We start from the raw sequence: 21,446 nt of genomic DNA on the forward strand, positions 1-21,446 counted from the left end.
GCAAGTAAATCAGTTTTTCAACTTGCTTACGGAAATTATAATACCCGAAGGTTTTCATTTTCGTTTTAAACGCTGCAGATTACTGCCCAACGATTATACTGTTTCATTTTCCACCAGATCTGTTCAGCCACTTCGAAGAACAATATTAAAGATGGCATACACGAGCACTAGTATACATATGTAGGTACCTGGTTTCGAGAACATGGCTATTGTACACAGACAACGATGGTTTAAAGAAACCGCACAAAGGACAGGAAAACCTGAGACGAATGTAACGGGGAAGAACGGGGAATTTCTACGTTCTCCGTTATCTATGTCTGTCGTCATAGGGGACGATTTACCGCACGTGCTAACAGCGTTTAATTGTTTACTTTTTCCTTTCATAACAACTGCGCACATATTTGTCGCGGGATTTACCCGCGCGTTACATCTGTGGATGAATATTATAGTATATAAAGCGATGCAGGTTTTACATCCATCATCAGTCTTCCAGCTTCTCTTCAGAGTAGAACAGAAATCTAATCGATAACTAAAATGGCAAAATTCTACATCCTTGCCGCTTTTCTGTTTGTGGCTGCTGCCGCTGTTGTCGCCATCCCCGTCGGTAATACAAATTTGTCTATTTCATTTTATACGTTAATTTAACATAATTTCTTAAAGTACCTTACGATCGCTTAAATGTTGATGCGACTCTAAATGAACGTAATTTAAAAAAAAATTGGATTTATTCGTTAATATTTTATTCATTATTCTGAATAATGTTCGGCCAACACTGTCCGCATTTAACGTTCGATAAATTCCAGACGAAGAATACGAACCTCTCGAACTCGCCGAAGTTGCGGAAGAGCGTGCCGTTAGGCAAAGAAGAGTGACCTGCGACCTTCTCTCGATCAAAGGAATCGCCGAGCACAGTGCCTGCGCTGCCAATTGTCTCAGCATGGGCAAAGCTGGCGGTCGCTGCGAGAATGGTGTCTGTCTCTGCCGCAAGTACGTTACTTTCTAAATATTGACAACACAGGGACAACTTTCGGACTTTATCAAACATTTATCAAACATTTTTTATCGAGGTATAAATAGCATACTTTTAGGCGTGAACACGCGTGATCCAATTTAACAGATTGTACATTAACTTATTTATTGGCCGATCGATCACTGGCACGAATCAACAGCGAGATTCTTCTCGAACTTTGCACAGCCAATAGTGATACGACCCTTGAGATCTATAAAGTAGATAAACTATGTATCCGATACTCTGCTTCCGTTCCGAATGTAAAAATAACTAGCGCTGATTCAGTTCTCGAGTGTTTCTAATCTACAGTTTTACTGCAACAATTTTCAGAGAGGTACGGCTTGTACTGCAGGATGTTATAACGTTTATTTTTTTTCAGGACTGACTTCAAAGATCTGTGGGACAAGCGATTCGGTTGAATCAAACTTCTAGTGTGACCACCGCCGAGGCTCGATGGAATTTTTCTACGTAACCTGACAAAGAACAACAATGCTCTGCGAAAAACAACGTATTACACGGACCTATTTTTGACCAACAAAGGATCCTCGAACATAGGAAACTTCCATTGGCCTTGGACTTCCGTTTTATGTAACAACACAATTTTGTTTAAACAATAGACACTCTGTATGGTTAGAAATACATGTTCAATAAATATTGCTTAAGCTTCCGAATATCGACATTCGTCTTTTTTTATTTATCTTTGACTTAGTAACCCAGAAATACATTGCTTGGTTTAAAATTTCTTACACTTTCGTATGCTCTTATACTACTTCAAAAAAGACATTTTCTTAAAATACCTCGATAACTAATGATTTTTTTACTATTGTACCTCAATACTTTCTACGTAGAATGACGAGAGAAATCCGTCTATATACAAAAAGTATGCATTTCCATTAAAAACAATAATGCAATTGTTGAATACACGTGCACCATTGCACTTCTAAAAAAATATAATCCTACGGATGTAGTATGTTCTCTGAAGGGTCATTCCACACGAAATCGGACACTTTTTGAAGTACTATTTTGTTCAAATTTGAATATGTTGCAGTCACTAGTGACCTATGAACGAATCTCAAAGGATTTTTCGATATCTTAAAAATTGTTGATTTTACAGACGTGTAAAAACAGTGTCACCCTTTTTTTGTTAATTTATAAGGCTAAAACTAACAAACCGATGAGAATGAGTTTTTAGGAGCTTATAGCGGAAACATAAGAGTATCTACTAAATGTTTTTTTCACCATTTATTTTGCGATAGTTTTAAACAAATTCAATGCTTTCATAGCAGGGAAGTTTTTCAAAATTTGAAGAAATGAGGACATAGCCCCAAGTGTTCTTATTCTTTCTCCTGAGAATACTATTCAGATTTTACAAATATCTTAATTTTATCTTTGCATATAAATTGAAAATTTAATTTAAAAATGCTACGAACTTTCGTTCCAACCCGATATTATGTTAGATATGGTTGAATCGGAGAATTAAATACTGTTAAATCTTTTGTTTCACTATATCTTGGCTGCTTGAAACGCAAAAACTACGGCTATGTATTTGCAGTAACTATTAACAAGCTATCTTGAATCATGTTTCCCTCTTCCATCATTTCTTCCTGTGTATATCTTCTGGAATCGTAAATAATTGAAATATTGACGTTATTTGATGTGTTCGCATATACCGGTGTATTGAATTTACGTAAACGTACTCTAAGTACTGCTATTTACTGATAAACACGTGCACATATGTTCCCACAACAGTGTCCACTATCTTTGAAGACTGTGTGAGCACCGTACAACAGTAACCAAAAAATTTCTATGACGCACTCGAATCACTTTTCGTATGCGTAAGAGGAATCAAACGATTACCAAATCGATTGATTACAGTGTATGATTATCGATAAATTTATTTGCATCAACGAACCTTCTGATAACTAATCCTTCTTGCGATCACAATTATATAATTCTCCATCGGAAAAGTTCTGCACCCATCTAGATAAAACATCAGGTCACCCCACCCACTCTTCGGATAGAAACAAAATCGGTATATAAACACCACGAGGCAGGTGAACAATTAAGTAGTAAACAGACTACAATCGAACTTCTACAACATGAAGGCTTCACTTTTCCTTGCTTTCTTCTGCTTGGCCGCAGTCGCAGTTACGGCTGCTTCCGCTAAGAATATCGAAGGTGAGTTGACTTATTAGTTTACAATTATTTACATCACTTGTCAGAAATAAAGAAAATGATAACGATTCGCTAATATTTGTGTATGTGTTGTTTCTCTAAAAACTATTATACTGTTTCTTAAAAAACATAAATATTAATATCGAAATTTAATATATTAAATTACTTTAGTTGCTTCAATCACCTGTTCTTCGGGTGAAATGATTTATTATTTTATTTGAACGATGTAATCGAAATAAAAAATTATTGAAAAATAATCTATTCGATTCACACGTCAAATAGAAATAAATTTTTCATGTTATTTGTATGAGAGAAATAATAACGTATTTAAAATAATTCATTGTTTTAAATAATCAATTGTTATGTAAAATGTGTCCAACCAAATATATCTGATTTTTTTTCTTAATACACAAGTATAAACAATACTTACAATTATCGCGACAAAGACGGGGAACTGTAGACTTTTACTTACTCGTAAATATGTTGCAGACTTTCCAGGAGACCACACTGTTGAGGAAACTGAAAACGGAGGTGCTGTGGAACCATTAATGTCCTGTCAAGCGGGCGGAGATTGGCTTTGCGATAAGAGCTGTAAGATGCAGGGTAGAAAGACTGGCCACTGCAACAGTAATGACGTATGCATTTGCTCGTAGGTATGTATTCTCTTGATCATTATTATGTAAGAAACATATTGGTATTTCCATGATTTACGACGTATTTGTACGTATTTGTACGTTTTTGACGTATTTGTTTCTTTTGCAGAAACTAGACAGCTGGACGGTTAATGAAACTGGATTTCTGTGTACACAATGGAAAACTTCCGCGGAATGACCTAAATACTTTCAATACGTATACTTATCTTTAATGACAACTTGAATTAATAAAATTCTTTCTTCTTAATTACTTTAAACAAGCCTGTAATTTCTTTCGATCAGAACCTACGCTTGAATAATCATTTCTCGTCCATACAATTTCACGGAGTCATCGACTATCATAAAAAGTCATACCCTTACAAAAGACATCTGAGTTAGTGATTCACAATAATGTTAATGTTTGGGTGAGGTTTAAGATGGAGGTCCAAAAATTACTATTTATTTAAATGGAAGCCAGTTATCAAAAATCTCAAAGAAAATTACCAAAAAATGAAATGACTAAAAATTTTAATTCTAAAAATTACTTTAAAAAATCAACGATTGAGCTAAGATCTGACTGAAACGGACCACTTTTGAATCACGCGGCAACTACAGCATGGTGGTGATCTTGTAAATCTGCCACTTGCGAACCACAGATATTGTTATACACAAGAAAACACGTACACTCGATTGCATAGGAATACTATCATAAAATATGGATTATTGAGATCGGCAGAAGGTTCAAGTAGCAAACCACCACGCTTCTCACTGAATTGTATCTATGGGAATACTGAAAGCTGCACAGTATGGGCAACATTATGCATAACACTCCGTTACATCAATAATACTTGCATTCAATACTGTACCAACAATCAGTTATCAATAAGCTATGTCCCAGTTGACGTTAAAATTGTTACCGTTACTTTTGCAAATGGCAAGTTACAGTTTCCAAATTTCAAAATGTTTTACCATAAGGCGACTGAAATAAATTAGTAATTTGCAAAAGGTTATCAGTCTGGCATAGTGTAATGATAACTAAGCGACTTACTCAAGATATTTTTATATGTAAAACGCGCCTACAACATAATCATAAGCAAACACAGCAGATAATATAATTAACAATGCAATAAATTAATCTTATTCGATAAGCTAGGTTGTATAAAAAGTATCATTCATTCTTACGTGAATTTTGCGAAGTTACACACCGTAACCACAGCCACACTGAGAGTGAAAAAACATTCGCGTGTCATTTTGTTCCGAAGCGGAGTCAAACAAAATATTGCAGACAATTTGTAGCAATCACGCTGTTACACGAATTTGGTGTTTCACATGTTTCTGACATTTCCCTTAACCCGTCAATCAAGTCGATCGATTCGACACGGAACTCTATAATTCAAACAAACTACCATCAATTTTGTAAGGACAAGCGAGCCGACAGCCAATTGAGATAAGAGCAGGATGGCGTGAATAAAATATGGTGGCGAGGTCTCGTTGAAATATGCTTCTGATTCCTTATACAGACGTTCTTCGGTGCCAGGCAAGATGGAAGTGTTTCAAGGAAACTATAAATTTTATTATTCTTTGATGTGCACCGTTGGACTCTGGCCCTACAAGAATTCTTTTCTAACAAAGATCTATAGATCCATTGTTGTTCTGATGCTATGCGGCTGTATAGTGAATCAGGTGATAAAGATTCAATTCGCAGTGAAACGTTTTCATATAGTGCCATTCCTCTAATCGCGTCCAAAAAGTGAGAAATATTTACCACTTTGTGACCAAGTGACCGCATAACAATCATTTAAGGCTTTCATATTGTATAAATGTACTTTCCAACTGCGTGTACATATTCTTTTATTCATCTTTCATTGCTGTTTTTATGCAAAAGCTGCACTCGAATATAGCGGTTAGAAAACAATACATCGCGTACTGTCCGTCCGCCTAATGGTGGTTAGGCAAAGTGTTTACGTTTTCACTCTACCCTGACTCCCCTGCGACAGCGCTCGTTGTTGCTATTGACCGAAGGCAACACAAGAAGTGGAACGACGACTTCACAGGATTGAGAGACTACGGCGATGTTGCGAAATCATATTAGGGGTACCCATAAGTAATCAACCCTGTAATAAAATGACGGCGTCCGTACCTTCCGAGGATCATATTCGTCATTGCATACTTTTTCATTTTCATGCGGGATTTAATGGAACGGTAACAACAAAGAACATTTGCGATGTTTATGGAGACGTATTGAAGGTCAACAAGTGTCAACATTGGTTCAGAAGGATTGCTGCTGGTGATTATGATCTCTCTGACAGGCCTCGAAGTGGACGACCAGTTGAATTTGATAATGACACCCTAAAATCTCTAGTGGAAGCTGATCCGAAATTAAGTATACAAGAATTATCGAGAAGCCTGGGGTCTACATGGTCAACTATACAAAGGCACCTACACGAAATGGGAAAGGCATATAGGTAAGGAATATGGGCACCGCATCGATTATCTGAAACCAACAAGAATATTCGTCGATCAATTTGCACTTCATTGCTATCCAGATTTCTTAAGGATCCATTTCTTAGCAGAATCCTTACCGGAGATGAAAAATGGATTCTTTATGATAACATAAAGCGTTCCGAGCAATGGGTTTTTGCAAATCTAACCGCAATATCACTTAGAAAGGTGTTACTGTGCATTTGATGGGACTGTCGCACAGTGCGGACAAATCGCCTGTTTTCGGCACTTCTCGTAGTTCGGTTATTAATGCATATATAGAGGAAATTTTTTACAGACAATTATATTTACCAATATAGTTTATAATTTTAACGAAAAAAAATGTTTAGAAAAAAAAATTTATTATTAAAAATTACCAAATTTATTTTTAAAAACTAACAAGTTTAGAACAAAATTAATAATAAATCAACCATATGTAAAATTAACAATAATAAACTTAAACAAATTATAATACTAGTGAATAAAATGAATAAACTTAACAAAACGCTATTCGCTATCCGAGTCATTCTCAGTACTTTGATTGCGACCCAAAATCGTTGACTCTCGTGATCTTGCAAATCTCGATCTATCCTTACATTAAAAACAAATTAAAAATACATAAAAATTATTGATATACAATTATTGCAAAATTGTATTATGCATAAAAATGATTATTATATGATTATTATTAACAATTTCCATCCTAATACCCACGTTTTGCAAAAGAAATATATTTCATATCGTGATATACACGAATGTTGAACTTTTCCAGTAAATTCCCCACTGTAACTGTGGCGAACAAATGGCAAAATTTTTTACAACCAAATTTGTTTACAAATGTATACTTATTGTTAATTATTCACAGAAAATGAAATTTAACAATATAACTAATACATTTAAAAAGAAAATAACAAATTTTCCACGATAGATCCTAAAGGAACGGTATGGACACTTCTTAAAAAGTTTATAAAATTGAGAGTCGCAAAAAGTCGCAGACAAAACTATGAAATTCTTAAACTATAATAAGTAATGTATCCGAATATGCATGAATCTCAGGATATATTTTGCCGTTTTTGTTTTATGTTAATTTGAAGTTTTATATGCAATTAACAAATAAAGCCACCGTTGAAAATTTGTACAAAAAATAAATTTACTTTATTAAATGTATACAGAATGCATATTTCTTGGTAAGAACTTTCCATTACACAGAATTATTATTGCACACTCATTTACAGTTAATATAACATTTTTCGATTTTTGGCACTTTAGAGAGTGCCTCCATGGCCAAATTTTTTTACAAAAATCTAAATTTGGTTACTAATGCATATGCAATGGCAATTAGTCACAAAAAGTTAAATTTAACAATAAAACTAACAAGTTGAAAAAAAAATTATTTTTATGCATAAAAAAAATTGTTAAATGATTTTTAAATGAATAATAATATGCATTTCCTGTTAATAAAGAGTTCTGCCAAAGGAAATTTTCGTGCATCGTCAAATAAAAATGTAGTGAGATGTGCCGACTTGTCCGCACTGTGTGTCATGGTATAATTCACTTTGAGTTGTTGAAACCTGGAGAAACAGTTACTGCTGAGTTGTATTGTCAGCAGTTACAACGTCTGTATTTAGAACTATTGAAAAAGAGGGCATTCCCATACAGCGAAACTCACTCAGGAAAAAATCAAAGAATTGCAATGGGAAGTTTTACCGCACCCCCGTACTCACCGGATATTGCTCCCTCTATCATCTTTTCAGATCTCTGGAGCATTATTTAAGAAATAAAACATTCACTTCTATAGAAGATGTAAGGAGGCACCTTGAGTCATATTTTGCTTCACGAACCCTGAATTTCTATAAGAGGGGGATTGAAAATTTGCAGGAAAGATGGCAAACTGTCCTTGATAATGATGGAGATTATATAATAAATTAAGAAAGAAACACTTGAATTTACTACAAAGTTTGTTTTAGATTTCAAAATAATTGATTACTTGTGGGTCATATACTACAGTATTATCTCCGTTATCGTTCTTCGTCTTCGGCCAATAGCGACAATGCGTGCGACGGTAGGAGTGCAAGGACAATGTGAGACCGTATTCTTTACCTAGCCATCATCTGATGGATGAACAGTACATGGATACAAACCGCGCGGACGGGTTTGAACAAATAGGACTAAGTTCAGACACGGCGGAATCCGCGCGTTTTCGACCCTGAAGCGTAGGGCCCTTCGAACGCCTACTTCTCCCACCAAACTCTCTTTGGGGACAGTGGGCGCTATGGTGGGGACGGTCTTGTCTCAATTCAGAGAAAAATGCCCATCCCTGTCATAGAGCGTGGGCTTACAAAGGTTGCGTGGCGGGACCATCCAACGGTCCCCGGTCGGTGGGCCTAGGGCCCACGGCTGTGATTTCACCTGCCAACATCCAACGACGTTGCCACCCCGACAACCACCAACACCCCCACTCCACACCAACTCACCGCGAGTGCATGGAGTGGAGTCCGGGTAAGAAATACAAGTCTAACTGGTTAGACTCTAACTTCAACTTCCGTCTGAGGAGAAGCTAGCTTAGGCTCCGAACAATTCCGTAACAGTCTAATTAATTCCAATTCCCGCCGCGCCGCGCGCCGGAGGAACAGCTAACTTAGGTTTCGGAATTAACGCGGTCCAGTCGCTACAATTCCGTATTTATTTCTTTACTGTTTTACTCTGTAACCATCCATCAAACTCAGCCGTTATTATCATCGCCCATTGGATTTTTGATTATGAACATTATCTTATTTATCATCCTTGTCGTCCGAAACGATCATAAGGTCTGCACCTAGTAGCATTGTCGACCCATCCATTGAAGAATTTACATCTCCACATAGACCCTCGCCGCAAGAGTCTAATTTTAATATCTAGATATAGTAGCATTTCCATACTATCTGTGTATTATGGCAAAGATTGGTTACAGTATAATTAACTGCTTCTCGTATGTGTTCTTATATCCTTGACTGTCGATGTAAAGTGTGCAACTATCGATGTAATAATTTCATTTCATATGAAAATAATACGTATTAATCGTATACCGTCGATATAATCATTTAGGAAATCAATTCTCCAAAAATCAGATCGTCCACGTTGTTTCGTGACAAACACTCTACCCACAAAGATTTTCATATTTTTAAAAGTAGATATAATATTTTTCAGCTGTCCACGCTAAGAAACACTAATATGACGCTAAACGACATAGTTGTGCAGCTGACGTTCTGTTTTTCGTTATTACTGTACGCTGTACGATACGTTACTTCTCTTTTGACATTTTCAACGGTGAGTTACGGAATATGTCGTTCTTGTTTCAACCGTATTTCGAATGAAAAAACGTTACACTAATTAGTTACATCCGTTTGCCTGTGGTTTCAGTCAAAATATGTAGTGGAAAATATGCAAAAAGATTATGACGCGTTGAAAGATCCTGTTGAGCTCAAGCTGTTAATGAAATATTCGATAACAGCGAAGCGCATGGTGCAGTTATACTTCGGTAAAGAGATTCGACAGACAGCTTGATTGTTGCTTAACAAACTCAAACTTTGTTTGAAATCTGCATTGTCAATCGAGTAATTCGAAGGGCGTAAGTCATGTCTAGACTGCGGATTTTTATGTAAAATAAAAATGTTCTAAGTCGCTTATAAGTAGACTGTGGATTTTATGCATTTATAACAGAAATGTGTGCGTATAATTTAGTGCAGTAATTTCAGTTTAATAAGCAGATAAGTGGACGAAGATAGACATTTTTATTTGGCTCCTATGTCTTGCGATCGATGCAAACATTTTTTTATTGTTAAGGAGTTACTAACGAAAAACACGCACCAATCAAAGCGCGGCTATAGCCCAGGAATCCCCGCTCGGCATCAGCTCCCTTTGAACGTGGCGTTGGCATTGGCTGAGTTAAAATTCGCCTGCTGTATCCGCGCTCTGATTGGTCCGTGTTTTTCGCTAATAACTCCTTAACAGAGCCGCGAACATTTTTAGGACACCCTGTAGATATGTAGGGTTCATGTTGTATTTTATAGTATTGTCATACAAAACATATGCAAGTGTCTTCCGGCTCTTAATGTACCTAAGTGCAATGCTTGCGAAGTATTAGAAAAAAGTTAAAAAAAAAAACAGTAAAACAGAATAATGCCCGTTCGTGAAAACCTGAATTCTCACAAAAAATCACACAAGAATTTACATTATTTTACTGTATAGATCAAATTTTACAACATTTTGATGTTCTTTTGTTATTGATATGATTTTGCAGAAGAAATTTATTATTAACATAACATCGTTCTGGATTTTAGCTCTAACGTGTTGCGGTACAGCAGGTGTATTTATAACATTAGGAATAAGTACAGTTCTGCAGTCAGATCTTCAACTTCACTTTCTGCATCTCTTGGGATTCTATTTTAATGAGAAAAGCCAGCGAACTAATTTGACTTGTTGGTACGTCATAATGGTAGAAGCGTTCGGTTTATTAACGGTAACGTGTACGGAAGGATCGATTACTGTTTTTTCCACCTATCTAAGTGGGTTGTTGGAAATCGCCAGGTACGTTATAATTATGATAATTTTGCAATTTTTCCAGCGACACGCTCCAGTCTTGCACACTTATTCAAATAATTAATGGTTTAGAAGACAATTTCCCTTATACAGTCCGCGACAAAAAGATAGCATACCTGATTTATTCGTTTTCGTAATTTTTACATAACGAAGCAATACGTTCTAGTGGTATACAGGGCATTCGACTAACAAAATTTAAGGGGTGGTTCTACAAGGTAATACAAAACGAAAACGAAGTATAAGAAAATTACGATTTCGGCTTCATTTTTTAGTTAGTATCAATTTAAAATCCGCCTAAAACACGGCAACCCAACCGACAGAGGTGTACGTTGCTTACGTCATAAAGGCGCGCGAAATCAAGGGGGCTTTCGTCCCGCGTCGTCGCCGCCATGTTATCTGGCCCGTGTGCGAAGGTCCCATTTCCAAATTACTAAATTACCCGTGCGCAATGCAATAATCGGAATAAGAATAGGAACAGGCAGAATATAGGTAGAGTAGTCAGGGTAGGGATGGGTGAGTCGGAGAGAGAAGGGAGAGAGAGAGAGAGAGAGAGAGAGAGAGAGAGAGAGAGAGAGAGAGAGAGAGAGAGAGAGAGAGAGAGAGAGAGAGAGAGAGAGAGAGAGAATGAATGCGTGGATAAGATAGTTATTTTTTGGTAATTATAGGTTATTGTAAACCGAGTCCAATTCTTGACCGTAAGGCTGAATAAAGCAATATTATTATTATATTCTCGTCGGTGGCCCGGTCTTCGTAGATTTGCGATAAGGTAGAGTGATTACATTACCGTCAAAAATGGTTCTACGTGCCTCAAGTTTTCGTCCTTATATAAGAATATTTTGTCGCTGGTCAAGGGCTCATTCGATAGAGGAAGGATTAATCTAGCGCGCGCTGGTCATGAACTGCGGAGATTATGCAGATATTTGGTAATATAACCGTTAGAAGTAGGCCAAAAATTGACGATGTGCATGCCGTGGAATCCAAGCATTGTTATGCCATTGGATGAGTTTTCTGGATGAAATCGAGAGCAGCGTGCACTAAAAAATATCTTCAGCTACAAATTGAGCTATATTTTGTCTTGATTCACTGCGAAATAAAGTGAAAAACTTGAAGCACGTTTCTGACGTCAGAATTCATAATATCGATAATACAGAGCAAAAAATGTGACAAGTTTAGTCACAGATTTGAGACCCGTCGGATCAAGACAAAGACGGATCTTAAGTCTGTGTCTGAAGGCTGTGAATGGAAATTATTAATTAAAAAGTTACGTGACTATCCTGGGCCCTTAACAGCGTCAACATGTTTTTCGTCTTTCAGTTACCGAATGCGCAATACAGTAAACAGCGTGGCAAATTCCGATGCGTTGAATGTAATAGACTTACGGCCAATTGTGGAAATTCACTGTAAAGTTATAAAGTTGGTATCTTCGTTCAGATCATATATTTAGATATCCAAATGTTATTGATCTGTGTTTCACTATATTTTTATTACCTGTTTTATTCGTCTTGTACCATTTGATCGACAATGCGCCGAAATATTATGAATTTGCAAACGAAGACACTCTAAGAAATATGCGAATGACATGATGATAACGTCTTTAGTGATGGTGATAGTAGTTGTTCTCGCGTTCGGTGTAAATTTATATCGTGTAAGTATCGGTAAATTTATTGTACGTATGTATATCCTTCCATCCAAGGAAACATAACAAAACTGCTTCGTGTATGCCGCAGCTCTTCATGACTATCACTTTGGCAGGGAAATATGACGAAGTGTTGCTTACCATGTATTTCGTAGGAGCATATCTGTCGTTTATAGGCGGAAACAATTATAGTGGGCAAATATTGTTGGACAGTGGTGTTAACTTTTACCACGAAACGTAAGTTTACGTTTTTCTATTCGAAAGGTGTTTCCGGATGATACAACCTGGCAAGGGAAGAATCTACATGTAAAAATAAGTCGAAAAAAGAGGAATAAACTCAATTTTCTTGAAGAAGGCGTCAAACGAAGAAGAAACGTTATTCCTTTTGACCGACATTCCCTGTCCGGTTGTACCACCCGTCCGGCTACATCTTACATACATGTATGTATAATAAGAAAATAATGAACCGACAATGTTCAATGGATTAGATACAATTCGTTATGGTATCGTATACCACCAAGAATGCAAAAGATGGTGTTACTCGCATTGATGAGATCTCAGGTGTCAGTAGAGTTTAATCTTGCCGGTTTATTCGTACCGTGTTACGAAGGCTTGACGATGGTAATTGATCGCATATGTGCGCAGGGTGTTCCAGTACGTATGGTACAACCAGGAAAGAGATGATATTACCTGAAAGAAAATCAGAAATAAGATAATTGAGTTTCAAGATTTGTTGAACGTGTGGTGTTACGAGGGTTGTTCCCCTTGGAATATGGCTTTAATTTATTAGATAGGTGCGCGGACGAACCTGATGCTAATTCAGGGAGTTGCTAAGATTATAAACAGCGAGGACGAAACTGACGCATAGTCAGAGAGCCTCTAGGAATTCGGGGCGGGGACCTACGGATCCCCCTTCCCCTGAGCGTGCCCTCCAGGAAGAGGGACATCGGGTGGGTAACCCATGCGGTGTCCTACTAGATTAGGCATTGGGGAGGGGGAAGCGTTTCTTCCCTCGGGGTGTCATTGTTGGAGAGGGAGGCGGCGAATTGTTTTCGATACGAGTTCCTCGCCGTCTCCCGTTAGCTCAAGAGGTTCACCGTGATAGAGCTAATGGGTATACCCCTTCGGGGGAGGGGGGAATCCCACGTATCCCCGTCTCTCTCCTCAGGAAGGACGGGGAATCCGTAATGCGATTATCACTACGTAAAACAAAAGGGAGTCTCTAGGAATGGAGTCAGACGCAGATTAACCTAATGCGAAACTGGGGAGTCACTATAGTGCAACCTATAGGTTGCAAAGATTTTTGTTTGGGCTATTGCATGTCGCGAACGAACATGATGAGAGATCAGGGAGTCTCTAGGTCTGTTAGCGGGCCTCGTAACTAGTATAATTTAATTGATACAGTCCAAGCGGTAAGATTAATCTTACAATTATATCGTGTGGGAACGTTCAATTACTAAAAAATTTTATTTGATATTTTCAGCTTATTTTGCTACGTAATGTCACCTGGTTTCTGTTTGTACTACGAATACCTGGACACCTTGTGCATGCTATTCAAAATGATACTTAATACCCGGATTCAACGAACTCTCGTTTCAGATGTTAAGCTCGTCTTTTTCCTATTTTACTCTCCTTTGTTCGGTGCAGTAAAATATCTAGGAGCAATTGGTACGACGATAGTGTTCACAGATCAGCTTACGAAACCAACATGTATCACAAGTTAAAAACTGCTAGCTCCAAACAGTCTATTCGATGAAGCGTAATTTCAGCCGTTAGCAACTCAAGATAGATTTCGATAGATTCGAGTGCGCACTAGTCAAGGTACTTCTTTCGATAGAACTTTCTCAAATATCCTCTTCAGCTACACCACGCGGCAAAACTATAAAACATACGTATGTATAGGAAAATTATATTAAAGATTTTGTCTAATTCTTCATTAACTGCCAGGCAAATAGCAGCTGAAAGAGCAACAACATGTAGCGTTAGGATAGTTCAAAGAGAACTATGAAGAAAATGTTAAAGAAACCACCACTAACAAGTCGCCATAAAGAGGTCCGATTAAAGTTTGGAAAAGGGCGGCCGTAGAATTTCAGGGGGAGACTGATATTAAGTTTATTTCATGCAAAATGAACAGGAAAATGTATACTAACATCATAAACGAATAATTTACAAAACATGCACACTGTATAGCGATACACACCTCGTATTACATACGAGGTACTGCTGATCTTCAATCAACAATGATATGCAATTGTTTTTAACAGTCCGAACTCGTGAACGTCGCATTTCAGATTGACCGAACGAGTCGAGCAAAGAATCACTTTTCATTCCTTTTCTTTCTATGTGATTTCTTTGTATCTTATTCTTTCATTTATAGTTTTGTCGCACGGTGTACACTCGATCGTATGTGTAAATGTTTATATTGATGTTTCCAGATACAACTTTTTACAGAACGAGCAGCTGATGGTGGACTCGTATTTATTGATGTAATGGACGTCCAAAGAACGTTTAAATACTGTTACAGTCTACCGGAATAAATAATTGTTCCTGACCAACATACTACGTCGTACGTAGTCATAACGTAGTCTTATTTCATATTCATTAGCTATGAATGCCGATAACGCAGTTCTACGTCACTTTTTACAATCACACGTATTTATGTAGCAGACCATTGCGATATTCAGCCATAGAATTTGGAAACTATGTGCGGCGTTCAGCTAATTGTTAACTTTGTAGTAGTAATTGAGTATGTACATATATATTAAACAGCAGAAAAGGACGATTTCTTGTTGTACGCAGTTAATTATTAGTAGACTGCGGAGCTTTATGCAAAATAAAAATGTTCCAAATCAACTGTAATAAACACAAGACAAACGGTTAACTAAGAATTGCTGGATCTGAATGGTGGATTAAAATCAACTGTTACTCAAAATTACCTTGAACTGAATTGTATATTACACACGCAGTTCATACGATACGCGCCTGAGGTGGCTCGAGAACTAGGACCGTCGCAGGAAACGTGACGCGCGGCCGAAACAAGGGGGCGCAACCCTCGAAAATTGGCGGAAATATGCTTGGTCTTGCCAACCTCTGGTTTAAGGGACCTGGTTTCCCGTTGTCCGAGAGTGCTCAAACTTTGCTGATTTTTTTTTTTTTTATTAATTGAAACAATCCTGGGGATGCCGTAATAAAAATTCAATAGTTGAAAATAAGAGCCACCCTAATGACCACGCTAACGAAGGTGTCATTTTGATTTAACAAATTATTTATTTATATTTAAATGATATACTGCAAAATTAAACAATTCAACTAGAATAGAATTCTTTAAGATATTCAGCTGTGGGCTTAAGAATTGCTTTGTCCTTAAGACTGATAACCCAACCAGGTGCAAGACCATAGAATAACTGTCTTGGATCTTTGCGCTCTGTAAGCATTTCATATTGTGGGTCGTTTTCGATTTTTGGTAGTACATAACCGTATTTCTGAGATAAAATCAATCGTTGCTGAGAAATCTCTTCAGGATTTGCTAAATATCCTCTTGTTGTTGCACTTGAATAGTATTCCAAACAGTCTGCTGGTGGTAACATTCTGCGAGGTATTGGTTCCCCTAAATTAATAATATTTCATATATAACACTGTAAAATATCATTTAATATTTATTTTAAAATAAAGTAATGTATTTACCTCTGTTAAAAAATTTATCTACATTACTTAATGCAAACAAAGAATTGGTATCGTAATATGCTGTAGTTATAGTACCACCATTTCTTTCAATGGCAGCAATTACAGGTTCACTAGCCCATTGAACTTCTATATTTACTTTAGCTTTAAAGTCATCAGCTCCCTCAAAAATTTTAAATAAATTCATAACAATATATGTTTTTTTACATGAAAACCTGCATACACTTATGTAATAATATGACACACAATCAAATACCTCATCTGTCAGATGAACACCTGCATGTTTATGTTCCATCTTTAAGTTATAAACTCCTGTATTAAGCAAAGATACTAAATCTATGGGCTTAGATTGATCTATCTTATTTAAATCAATGTATAATTGTAAACTCTTTAAGGAGAAAGGTGGATATTCTCTCCTCAAACTAAAATGAAAATCAAAATATCTCAGTATACAATTTTACAATGAGAGTAATTCTTTTTAATTTAATATAAATACAAAGGATCCCACTTAATTAAGATAAGTGTTAATCAGGACAGTCGCTTATTTGGGACAGATACTCAAGAAAGGAAACAAGAACTGAAATACAATACTTTTGGGGCAATAAGCCACTTTATTGGGACAAAATATCCTGTCCCAATTAATCCAAATCCGCTGTATTTCAATTGATATAAAATTGAAAAGTTATATATTAAATTACAAAATTCATGCATAACTTACTGATGTCCCTTATAATAAGGTTCGTAAGAAAATCTAAGGTAAAATGGATTATTTCCAGTCTCATATCCAAGGCGCATATAATTTTGTCTTTGACCAGAACCTTTATTACCTGCTCCATGTTTATCACCTCCATGTTGTCCTCGACCACGCTTTGACTGTGACATAATACATGATATTGTATTATACACGATATTAACATGCAATATTATTGAAAACACACGTATTGTTATGCGTACTTGTTTTCTTGCACCGGGATTGTCTCGAATATTACTTAGATTTAATCTTGGTAATGTTCGCATTAATGACAATGCCAGATCTTTTCCATGTTTTCCAGCCATTATTTCGAAGATATGCCTACGTCCTTTAAATTTTCATACCCTTTTTTGTAATAATAATTTTTAGATACTTGCTTATTGTACTAGTATTTTACTCGTATTTCAGAGCATATAAAATTCGAGTAGAAGTTTCGCCTGTGGCAAAGTCTTCTTGAACCTTCTGTGATGTATAACCTTACTGACAAATTTGATACATTATACTGCCAAATTGGTTCTCATGTACCTTTCGCGGCTGAAAAGAAGTCACTTCGAAAGTGACGGGTTTGATTGGTTGTTAAACACACATAATTTTGCTATTGGTCGAAGCGATAATGTCAACGAACCAGATTATGCAACAGGTACTATATAATTGGAGCCATATAAGAAGGAATCTATTTCGCTCATGTCGTTGTGGATTAGCCTTGTTGTAAAGTCTCAAGCTCCCCCACTGAATCATCCACAACGTCATGAATAATCATATACCGGGAGGCAAGTAATTTATAATTTGTATCATCTTAACCTCTCAAACCATATCTCTTTGAACACTACGAGCACACGGTATTATCAACAATTAGCGAGTAGGGGATTAGCCAATGCACGAGTCCCTGAATCACTAGCGCGACGTTGGCATTGGCCGAGCAGAAATCCGTCCGCTGCAGCCACGCTCTGATTGGTCCGTGTTTTTCATTAATAACTCCTTAACAAAGCCATGAAGAACATTTTCGCAAAGGAAAAAGTTACTTCAAATGACTCCAGGAACCTTCCCTTTCAAAGAATTACAACATTTGGGACACCATGTATAAATTGGTTTCCGAAAAACACCACAGTTTCGCCTTGACAAAAGTCTCTATGATCACACAGTCAATAGGTATGCACATCTAGAATTATGTGATCAATGGCCGCACACACGTTTACAGAGAGGGGTAGAGAAGTTCTTTTCGTTTAATGCGTTGTTGAGTGTAGGCCGGTTGTTGGAATCCGTTGTAATCCGCAACATAGGATATCTAAAAATATTCTCAAGATGACTGAAACTCTTCAACTAAGGGGTACTCTTCGTGGACATAATGGCTGGGTTACTCAAATCGCAACAAATCCGAAATATCCGGATATGATATTGTCGTCTTCACGTGGTAAGTTCAGTAACATATAGTCTTGCTTTATGGTAATTATATACTAGTGTGTATAATTATGTTTGTACATATAAATATTTTCTACATATATCTATTTAATCCTGATACATATTTCTGATAAATAATATAAATTTTTGTATAAATAAGTTTATACTGCTTTCTTTGTGTTTTTGTATTTTATACTTTCATATTTAAGTATGCATTTACCGTTATTAGCGTATAAAGAAATTTTAACTTCATGATTTTTCTCATTTTGTTAGATAAAACTTTAATCGTATGGAAATTAACACGTGATGAAGCCAATTATGGTATACCACAGAAACGTTTATACGGTCACTCTCATTTTATTAGTGACGTAGTACTATCTTCTGATGGTAATTATGCTCTGTCTGGTTCATGGGACAAAACGCTACGTCTCTGGGATTTGGCTGCAGGTCGTACTACACGAAGGTTCGAAGACCATACCAAGGTGTGACATTTTCTGGTCTACAGTTGTCATTCGTCATGATATAAACGGAAGCTTTTTTTTTTATTTTTTTTTTTTAATGCCACTGGCAGAAGATAAAACTACGTGAGTGATGGAAACTATACTGAAGCTTTTTTTTATATATTTTTTTTTATATTTAAAAGTAGAAGAGGTGGGTGATTAAGTCTGTGGTATTGTAAGTATTGATCATGCTTGATATGTCCACGAGTACACTATTTTAGATGGTCTAATTAAATCAAGCAATTGAATATGTGTTAACAGGATGTTTTAAGCGTTGCTTTCTCCGTGGACAATCGTCAAATTGTTTCTGGCTCGCGAGACAAGACCATTAAATTGTGGAACACTTTGGCAGAGTGTAAGTACACTATTCAGGATGATGGTCACACAGATTGGGTCAGTTGTGTACGGTTTTCCCCAAATCATTCAAATCCTATTATCGTTTCTGCTGGTTGGGATAAACTGGTCAAGGTAAGTTATTTCTTTTTAATATATATATACATAAAATGTCTGTTACTTAATAATCATATAACATGATGTATATTTTTATTAAACATGATATCTATGAGTGTATGCGGATATGGGACTGATTTAATTAATCTTGTTCAATTTTTTTAAGTTAATAGTTGTTCATATTTCAAGTGTTAATATGCTTTCAGGTTTGGAACTTAACAAACTGTAGGTTGAAGATTAATCACAGTGGACACACTGGATATCTTAACACAGTTACTGTTTCCCCTGATGGTTCACTTTGTGCTTCTGGTGGAAAGGTATGTATTTGAAAAGAACATTGTATGTTTTATTATAATAAATCATAATTTGTTTATTAATTAAATTTTTCCTTAAAAATTGTAGGATTGCAAAGCTATGTTATGGGACCTAAATGATGGAAAACATCTGCACACGTTAGACCATAATGACATTATAACAGCTCTGTGCTTCAGTCCCAATCGTTATTGGCTTTGTGCTGCATTTGGACCTTGGATAAAGATATGGGATTTAGAAACCAAAGAAATGGTTGAAGAATTAAAACCAGAGGTTGTGTCCACAACAACTAAAGCAGAACCACCTCATTGTCTCTCTTTAGCGTGGTCTACTGATGGACAAACATTATTTGCCGGATATTCTGACAATACTATACGTGTATGGCAAGTTTCCGTATCTAGCCGTTAACGTGTTTATACAAAAATAAAACAATAAAAAAGGAAAAAGATATTAAACCTAAACATCTAGTATTTTTATTTACATAAAACCTGGTACATACGTAATTACTGAACTACATTCAACTTGTTTCTATTTTTCTTGTTTCTGTTCAGATGATTTAATTTTTTCTTCGAATTTTTCAAATTCTTTTTTCGCAATTTGATCGGTTTCATCTTCTACCTGAATTACCCCAAGAACTTCTGGAATATAGAATTGCATCATATTTTGAACTCCGTTTCTTAGAGTGACCACGGAACTTGGACAGCTTGTACAAGAACCTTGCATCTTCAATTTTACTATTCCTTCTTCAAACCCCTATCGTTGGAAGCATTGTTTAGCAATATTGCCAATTATTCAGTTACAAAATATTTTAAAATACAAACCACGAATACAATATCACCACCGTCTTCTTGAACTGTTGGTCGTATTCGAGTATCTAACAATTCCTTTATCATTTGCACTATTTCATCATCGTCATCGGTAATTTCTATAAATAAAAAATTGTTTAACATATAATCGAATAAATGATTGTATTCGTTGTAAAAAAAACGCCTAAAAGAAATTACGAGTATCTGCTGCAGGTTGATCTTCAGTTAACACAGGCAAACCAGAAGCAAAGAAATCCATAATAACAGCAAATACTTCTGGCTTTAATAACTTCCATTCGACATCCTCATCTACTTTTGTAATTGTAATAAAATCAGGGCCAAAGAAAACAGATTTTACACCTTCCACACGAAATAACATTTTTGCCAGTGGTGAACCATATGCATCAGTGGCATTAGGAAAGTCTTTAGTTTGACCTTGTTCGAGCACTTTAACTCCAGGTAAAAATTTTAAACTATTAGGATTTGGAGTATCTTGTGTTTGAATAAACATTTTACGTGTTTGCATGTTATTGACATGAAATCGTTTTGTAACTGATAAAAGGCATGGTTGTAAAATATGAGAATTGCTACAAGTATGCATGCATAGCTCAGAATTTCCTAAGATTCTGCAATGTCAAAATATTAGTATGAAGTGACATCCGCCTATACTATAAATATTTTTTAATCTATTATATACTTACTTTTGGTGTTGAAACGATACTAGAGATTTGCGGGCTAAACGCCGACTTATTTTTAAGGTATTCATACAAATTTTATCCATTATTTTTTATCAAACAAGTTGCATCAATAAAAACCATAACTCGGGCTTTAAGGTTATATTATTCTTTATATGAATTTTAATATTCCGCTTATGTGTTTGTCTTCGTTTTATAATATTTAACTCTTTTTTAATAATTTGCGTAGTTCGATGTTATTCTTCTGACAGTTACCAACGGAATGGTGGTGTATTTAGGTACTTCCGAATACATATATACATTCTCACGAGTAATAATTTGACCAATACATATTTAACCTGA

At 36.1% G+C, this 21,446-nt stretch overlaps 6 protein-coding genes and 2 long non-coding RNA genes across 13 annotated transcripts; 5 read left to right on the forward strand and 3 right to left on the reverse strand.

Moving 5' to 3' along the window:
- The first annotated feature begins 447 nt into the window (after window positions 1-447).
- Def1 (defensin 1) lies at window positions 448-1,686 on the forward strand. Its single transcript, XM_076790244.1, has 3 exons — window positions 448-604; window positions 804-987; window positions 1,389-1,686. The coding sequence occupies exons 1-3, from the start codon at window positions 535-537 to the stop codon at window positions 1,426-1,428; spliced, it is 294 nt and encodes a 97-aa protein (XP_076646359.1). The 5' UTR covers window positions 448-534; the 3' UTR covers window positions 1,429-1,686.
- A 1,105-nt stretch (window positions 1,687-2,791) lies between these two features.
- On the forward strand, window positions 2,792-4,097 carry LOC143355441 (uncharacterized). Its single transcript, XR_013082505.1, has 3 exons — window positions 2,792-3,187; window positions 3,674-3,837; window positions 3,947-4,097. It is a non-coding gene; the product is annotated as an uncharacterized LOC143355441 (long non-coding RNA).
- Window positions 3,997-5,116, reverse strand: LOC143355442 (uncharacterized). Of its 2 annotated transcripts, XR_013082507.1 has the most exons (4): window positions 4,999-5,116; window positions 4,497-4,795; window positions 4,192-4,452; window positions 3,997-4,108 (listed from the first exon to the last, which is right to left on the reverse strand). It is a non-coding gene; the product is annotated as an uncharacterized LOC143355442 (long non-coding RNA). The 2 variants fall into 2 exon arrangements; XR_013082506.1 differs by lacking the exon at window positions 4,999-5,116 and having other exon boundaries at window positions 4,497-4,867.
- Window positions 5,117-5,299: 183 nt separating this feature from the next.
- LOC143355428 (odorant receptor 10-like) lies at window positions 5,300-15,019 on the forward strand. Of its 3 annotated transcripts, none has more exons than XM_076790222.1 (10): window positions 5,301-5,499; window positions 9,484-9,603; window positions 9,697-9,814; window positions 10,617-10,863; window positions 12,190-12,288; window positions 12,430-12,520; window positions 12,603-12,748; window positions 13,000-13,132; window positions 14,111-14,332; window positions 14,947-15,019. In XM_076790222.1, the coding sequence occupies exons 1-9, from the start codon at window positions 5,359-5,361 to the stop codon at window positions 14,159-14,161; spliced, it is 1,146 nt and encodes a 381-aa protein (XP_076646337.1). In that variant the 5' UTR covers window positions 5,301-5,358; the 3' UTR covers window positions 14,162-14,332; window positions 14,947-15,019. The 3 variants fall into 3 exon arrangements, with proteins under 3 accessions (XP_076646338.1, XP_076646337.1, XP_076646339.1); XM_076790224.1 differs by having other exon boundaries at window positions 5,427-5,566; XM_076790223.1 differs by lacking the exons at window positions 13,000-13,132; window positions 14,111-14,332 and having other exon boundaries at window positions 5,300-5,499.
- Window positions 5,577-9,394, forward strand: LOC143355436 (histone-lysine N-methyltransferase SETMAR-like). 2 transcript variants are annotated; one of them, XM_076790240.1, is made up of 3 exons: window positions 5,577-6,103; window positions 6,179-6,281; window positions 8,265-9,394. In XM_076790240.1, exons 1-3 carry the CDS (start codon window positions 5,941-5,943, stop codon window positions 8,278-8,280), a joined length of 282 nt encoding a protein of 93 aa, XP_076646355.1. In that variant the 5' UTR covers window positions 5,577-5,940; the 3' UTR covers window positions 8,281-9,394. The 2 variants fall into 2 exon arrangements, with proteins under 2 accessions (XP_076646355.1, XP_076646354.1); XM_076790239.1 differs by having other exon boundaries at window positions 5,577-6,281.
- Mrpl15 (mitochondrial ribosomal protein L15) lies at window positions 14,608-17,752 on the reverse strand. Of its 2 annotated transcripts, XR_013082503.1 has the most exons (6): window positions 17,147-17,752; window positions 16,911-17,065; window positions 16,449-16,614; window positions 16,196-16,355; window positions 15,448-16,118; window positions 14,608-15,364 (listed from the first exon to the last, which is right to left on the reverse strand). XR_013082503.1 is itself a non-coding variant. In XM_076790231.1 (5 exons), the coding sequence occupies exons 1-5, from the start codon at window positions 17,246-17,248 to the stop codon at window positions 15,817-15,819; spliced, it is 885 nt and encodes a 294-aa protein (XP_076646346.1). In that variant the 5' UTR covers window positions 17,249-17,752; the 3' UTR covers window positions 14,608-15,816. The 2 variants fall into 2 exon arrangements, 1 of the variants encoding a protein (XP_076646346.1); XM_076790231.1 differs by having other exon boundaries at window positions 14,608-16,118.
- A 373-nt stretch (window positions 17,753-18,125) lies between these two features.
- Rack1 (Receptor of activated protein kinase C 1) lies at window positions 18,126-20,064 on the forward strand. The gene is made up of 5 exons (XM_076790230.1): window positions 18,126-18,354; window positions 18,615-18,823; window positions 19,103-19,309; window positions 19,498-19,608; window positions 19,694-20,064. Exons 1-5 carry the CDS (start codon window positions 18,246-18,248, stop codon window positions 20,009-20,011), a joined length of 954 nt encoding a protein of 317 aa, XP_076646345.1. The 5' UTR covers window positions 18,126-18,245; the 3' UTR covers window positions 20,012-20,064.
- On the reverse strand, window positions 20,054-21,384 carry LOC143355433 (NFU1 iron-sulfur cluster scaffold homolog, mitochondrial). Its single transcript, XM_076790232.1, has 4 exons — window positions 21,111-21,384; window positions 20,608-21,035; window positions 20,425-20,528; window positions 20,054-20,356 (listed from the first exon to the last, which is right to left on the reverse strand). Exons 1-4 carry the CDS (start codon window positions 21,188-21,190, stop codon window positions 20,132-20,134), a joined length of 837 nt encoding a protein of 278 aa, XP_076646347.1. The 5' UTR covers window positions 21,191-21,384; the 3' UTR covers window positions 20,054-20,131.
- Between the last annotated feature and the right edge of the window lie 62 nt (window positions 21,385-21,446).

The sequence above is a fragment of the Halictus rubicundus genome, chromosome 7 (genome assembly GCF_050948215.1).
Source record: "Halictus rubicundus isolate RS-2024b chromosome 7, iyHalRubi1_principal, whole genome shotgun sequence".
Lineage (NCBI taxonomy): Eukaryota > Metazoa > Arthropoda > Insecta > Hymenoptera > Halictidae > Halictus > Halictus rubicundus.

What these genes read in the sequence shown, in the direction of transcription:
- Def1 (XM_076790244.1), top strand. Translation starts at nt 535, where the DNA reads ATGGCAAAATTCTACATCCTTGCCGCTTTTCTGTTTGTGGCTGCTGCC. An exon ending in TGTTGTCGCCATCCCCGTCG is followed by an intron (nt 605 to 803) that starts GTAATACAAATT and finishes GATAAATTCCAG; the next exon opens with ACGAAGAATACGAACCTCTC. An exon ending in GGTGTCTGTCTCTGCCGCAA is followed by an intron (nt 988 to 1,388) that starts GTACGTTACTTT and finishes ATTTTTTTTCAG; the next exon opens with GACTGACTTCAAAGATCTGT.
- LOC143355428 (XM_076790222.1), top strand. Translation starts at nt 5,359, where the DNA reads ATGGAAGTGTTTCAAGGAAACTATAAATTTTATTATTCTTTGATGTGC. An exon ending in CTCTTTTGACATTTTCAACG is followed by an intron (nt 9,604 to 9,696) that starts GTGAGTTACGGA and finishes CTGTGGTTTCAG; the next exon opens with TCAAAATATGTAGTGGAAAA. An exon ending in CATGGTGCAGTTATACTTCG is followed by an intron (nt 9,815 to 10,616) that starts GTAAAGAGATTC and finishes TCTGGATTTTAG; the next exon opens with CTCTAACGTGTTGCGGTACA.
- LOC143355436 (XM_076790239.1), top strand. Translation starts at nt 5,941, where the DNA reads ATGACGGCGTCCGTACCTTCCGAGGATCATATTCGTCATTGCATACTT.
- Mrpl15 (XM_076790231.1), bottom strand. Translation starts at nt 17,248, where the DNA reads ATGGCTGGAAAACATGGAAAAGATCTGGCATTGTCATTAATGCGAACA. An exon ending in CCTTATTATAAGGGACATCA is followed by an intron (nt 16,615 to 16,910) that starts GTAAGTTATGCA and finishes TTTTCATTTTAG; the next exon opens with TTTGAGGAGAGAATATCCAC. An exon ending in GTGTTCATCTGACAGATGAG is followed by an intron (nt 16,356 to 16,448) that starts GTATTTGATTGT and finishes AAAATTTTTGAG; the next exon opens with GGAGCTGATGACTTTAAAGC.
- Rack1 (XM_076790230.1), top strand. Translation starts at nt 18,246, where the DNA reads ATGACTGAAACTCTTCAACTAAGGGGTACTCTTCGTGGACATAATGGC. An exon ending in GATATTGTCGTCTTCACGTG is followed by an intron (nt 18,355 to 18,614) that starts GTAAGTTCAGTA and finishes TCATTTTGTTAG; the next exon opens with ATAAAACTTTAATCGTATGG. An exon ending in TTTGTGCTTCTGGTGGAAAG is followed by an intron (nt 19,609 to 19,693) that starts GTATGTATTTGA and finishes TAAAAATTGTAG; the next exon opens with GATTGCAAAGCTATGTTATG.
- LOC143355433 (XM_076790232.1), bottom strand. Translation starts at nt 21,190, where the DNA reads ATGGATAAAATTTGTATGAATACCTTAAAAATAAGTCGGCGTTTAGCC. An exon ending in TCAACCTGCAGCAGATACTC is followed by an intron (nt 20,529 to 20,607) that starts GTAATTTCTTTT and finishes TTTTATTTATAG; the next exon opens with AAATTACCGATGACGATGAT. An exon ending in GTGGTGATATTGTATTCGTG is followed by an intron (nt 20,357 to 20,424) that starts GTTTGTATTTTA and finishes TTCCAACGATAG; the next exon opens with GGGTTTGAAGAAGGAATAGT.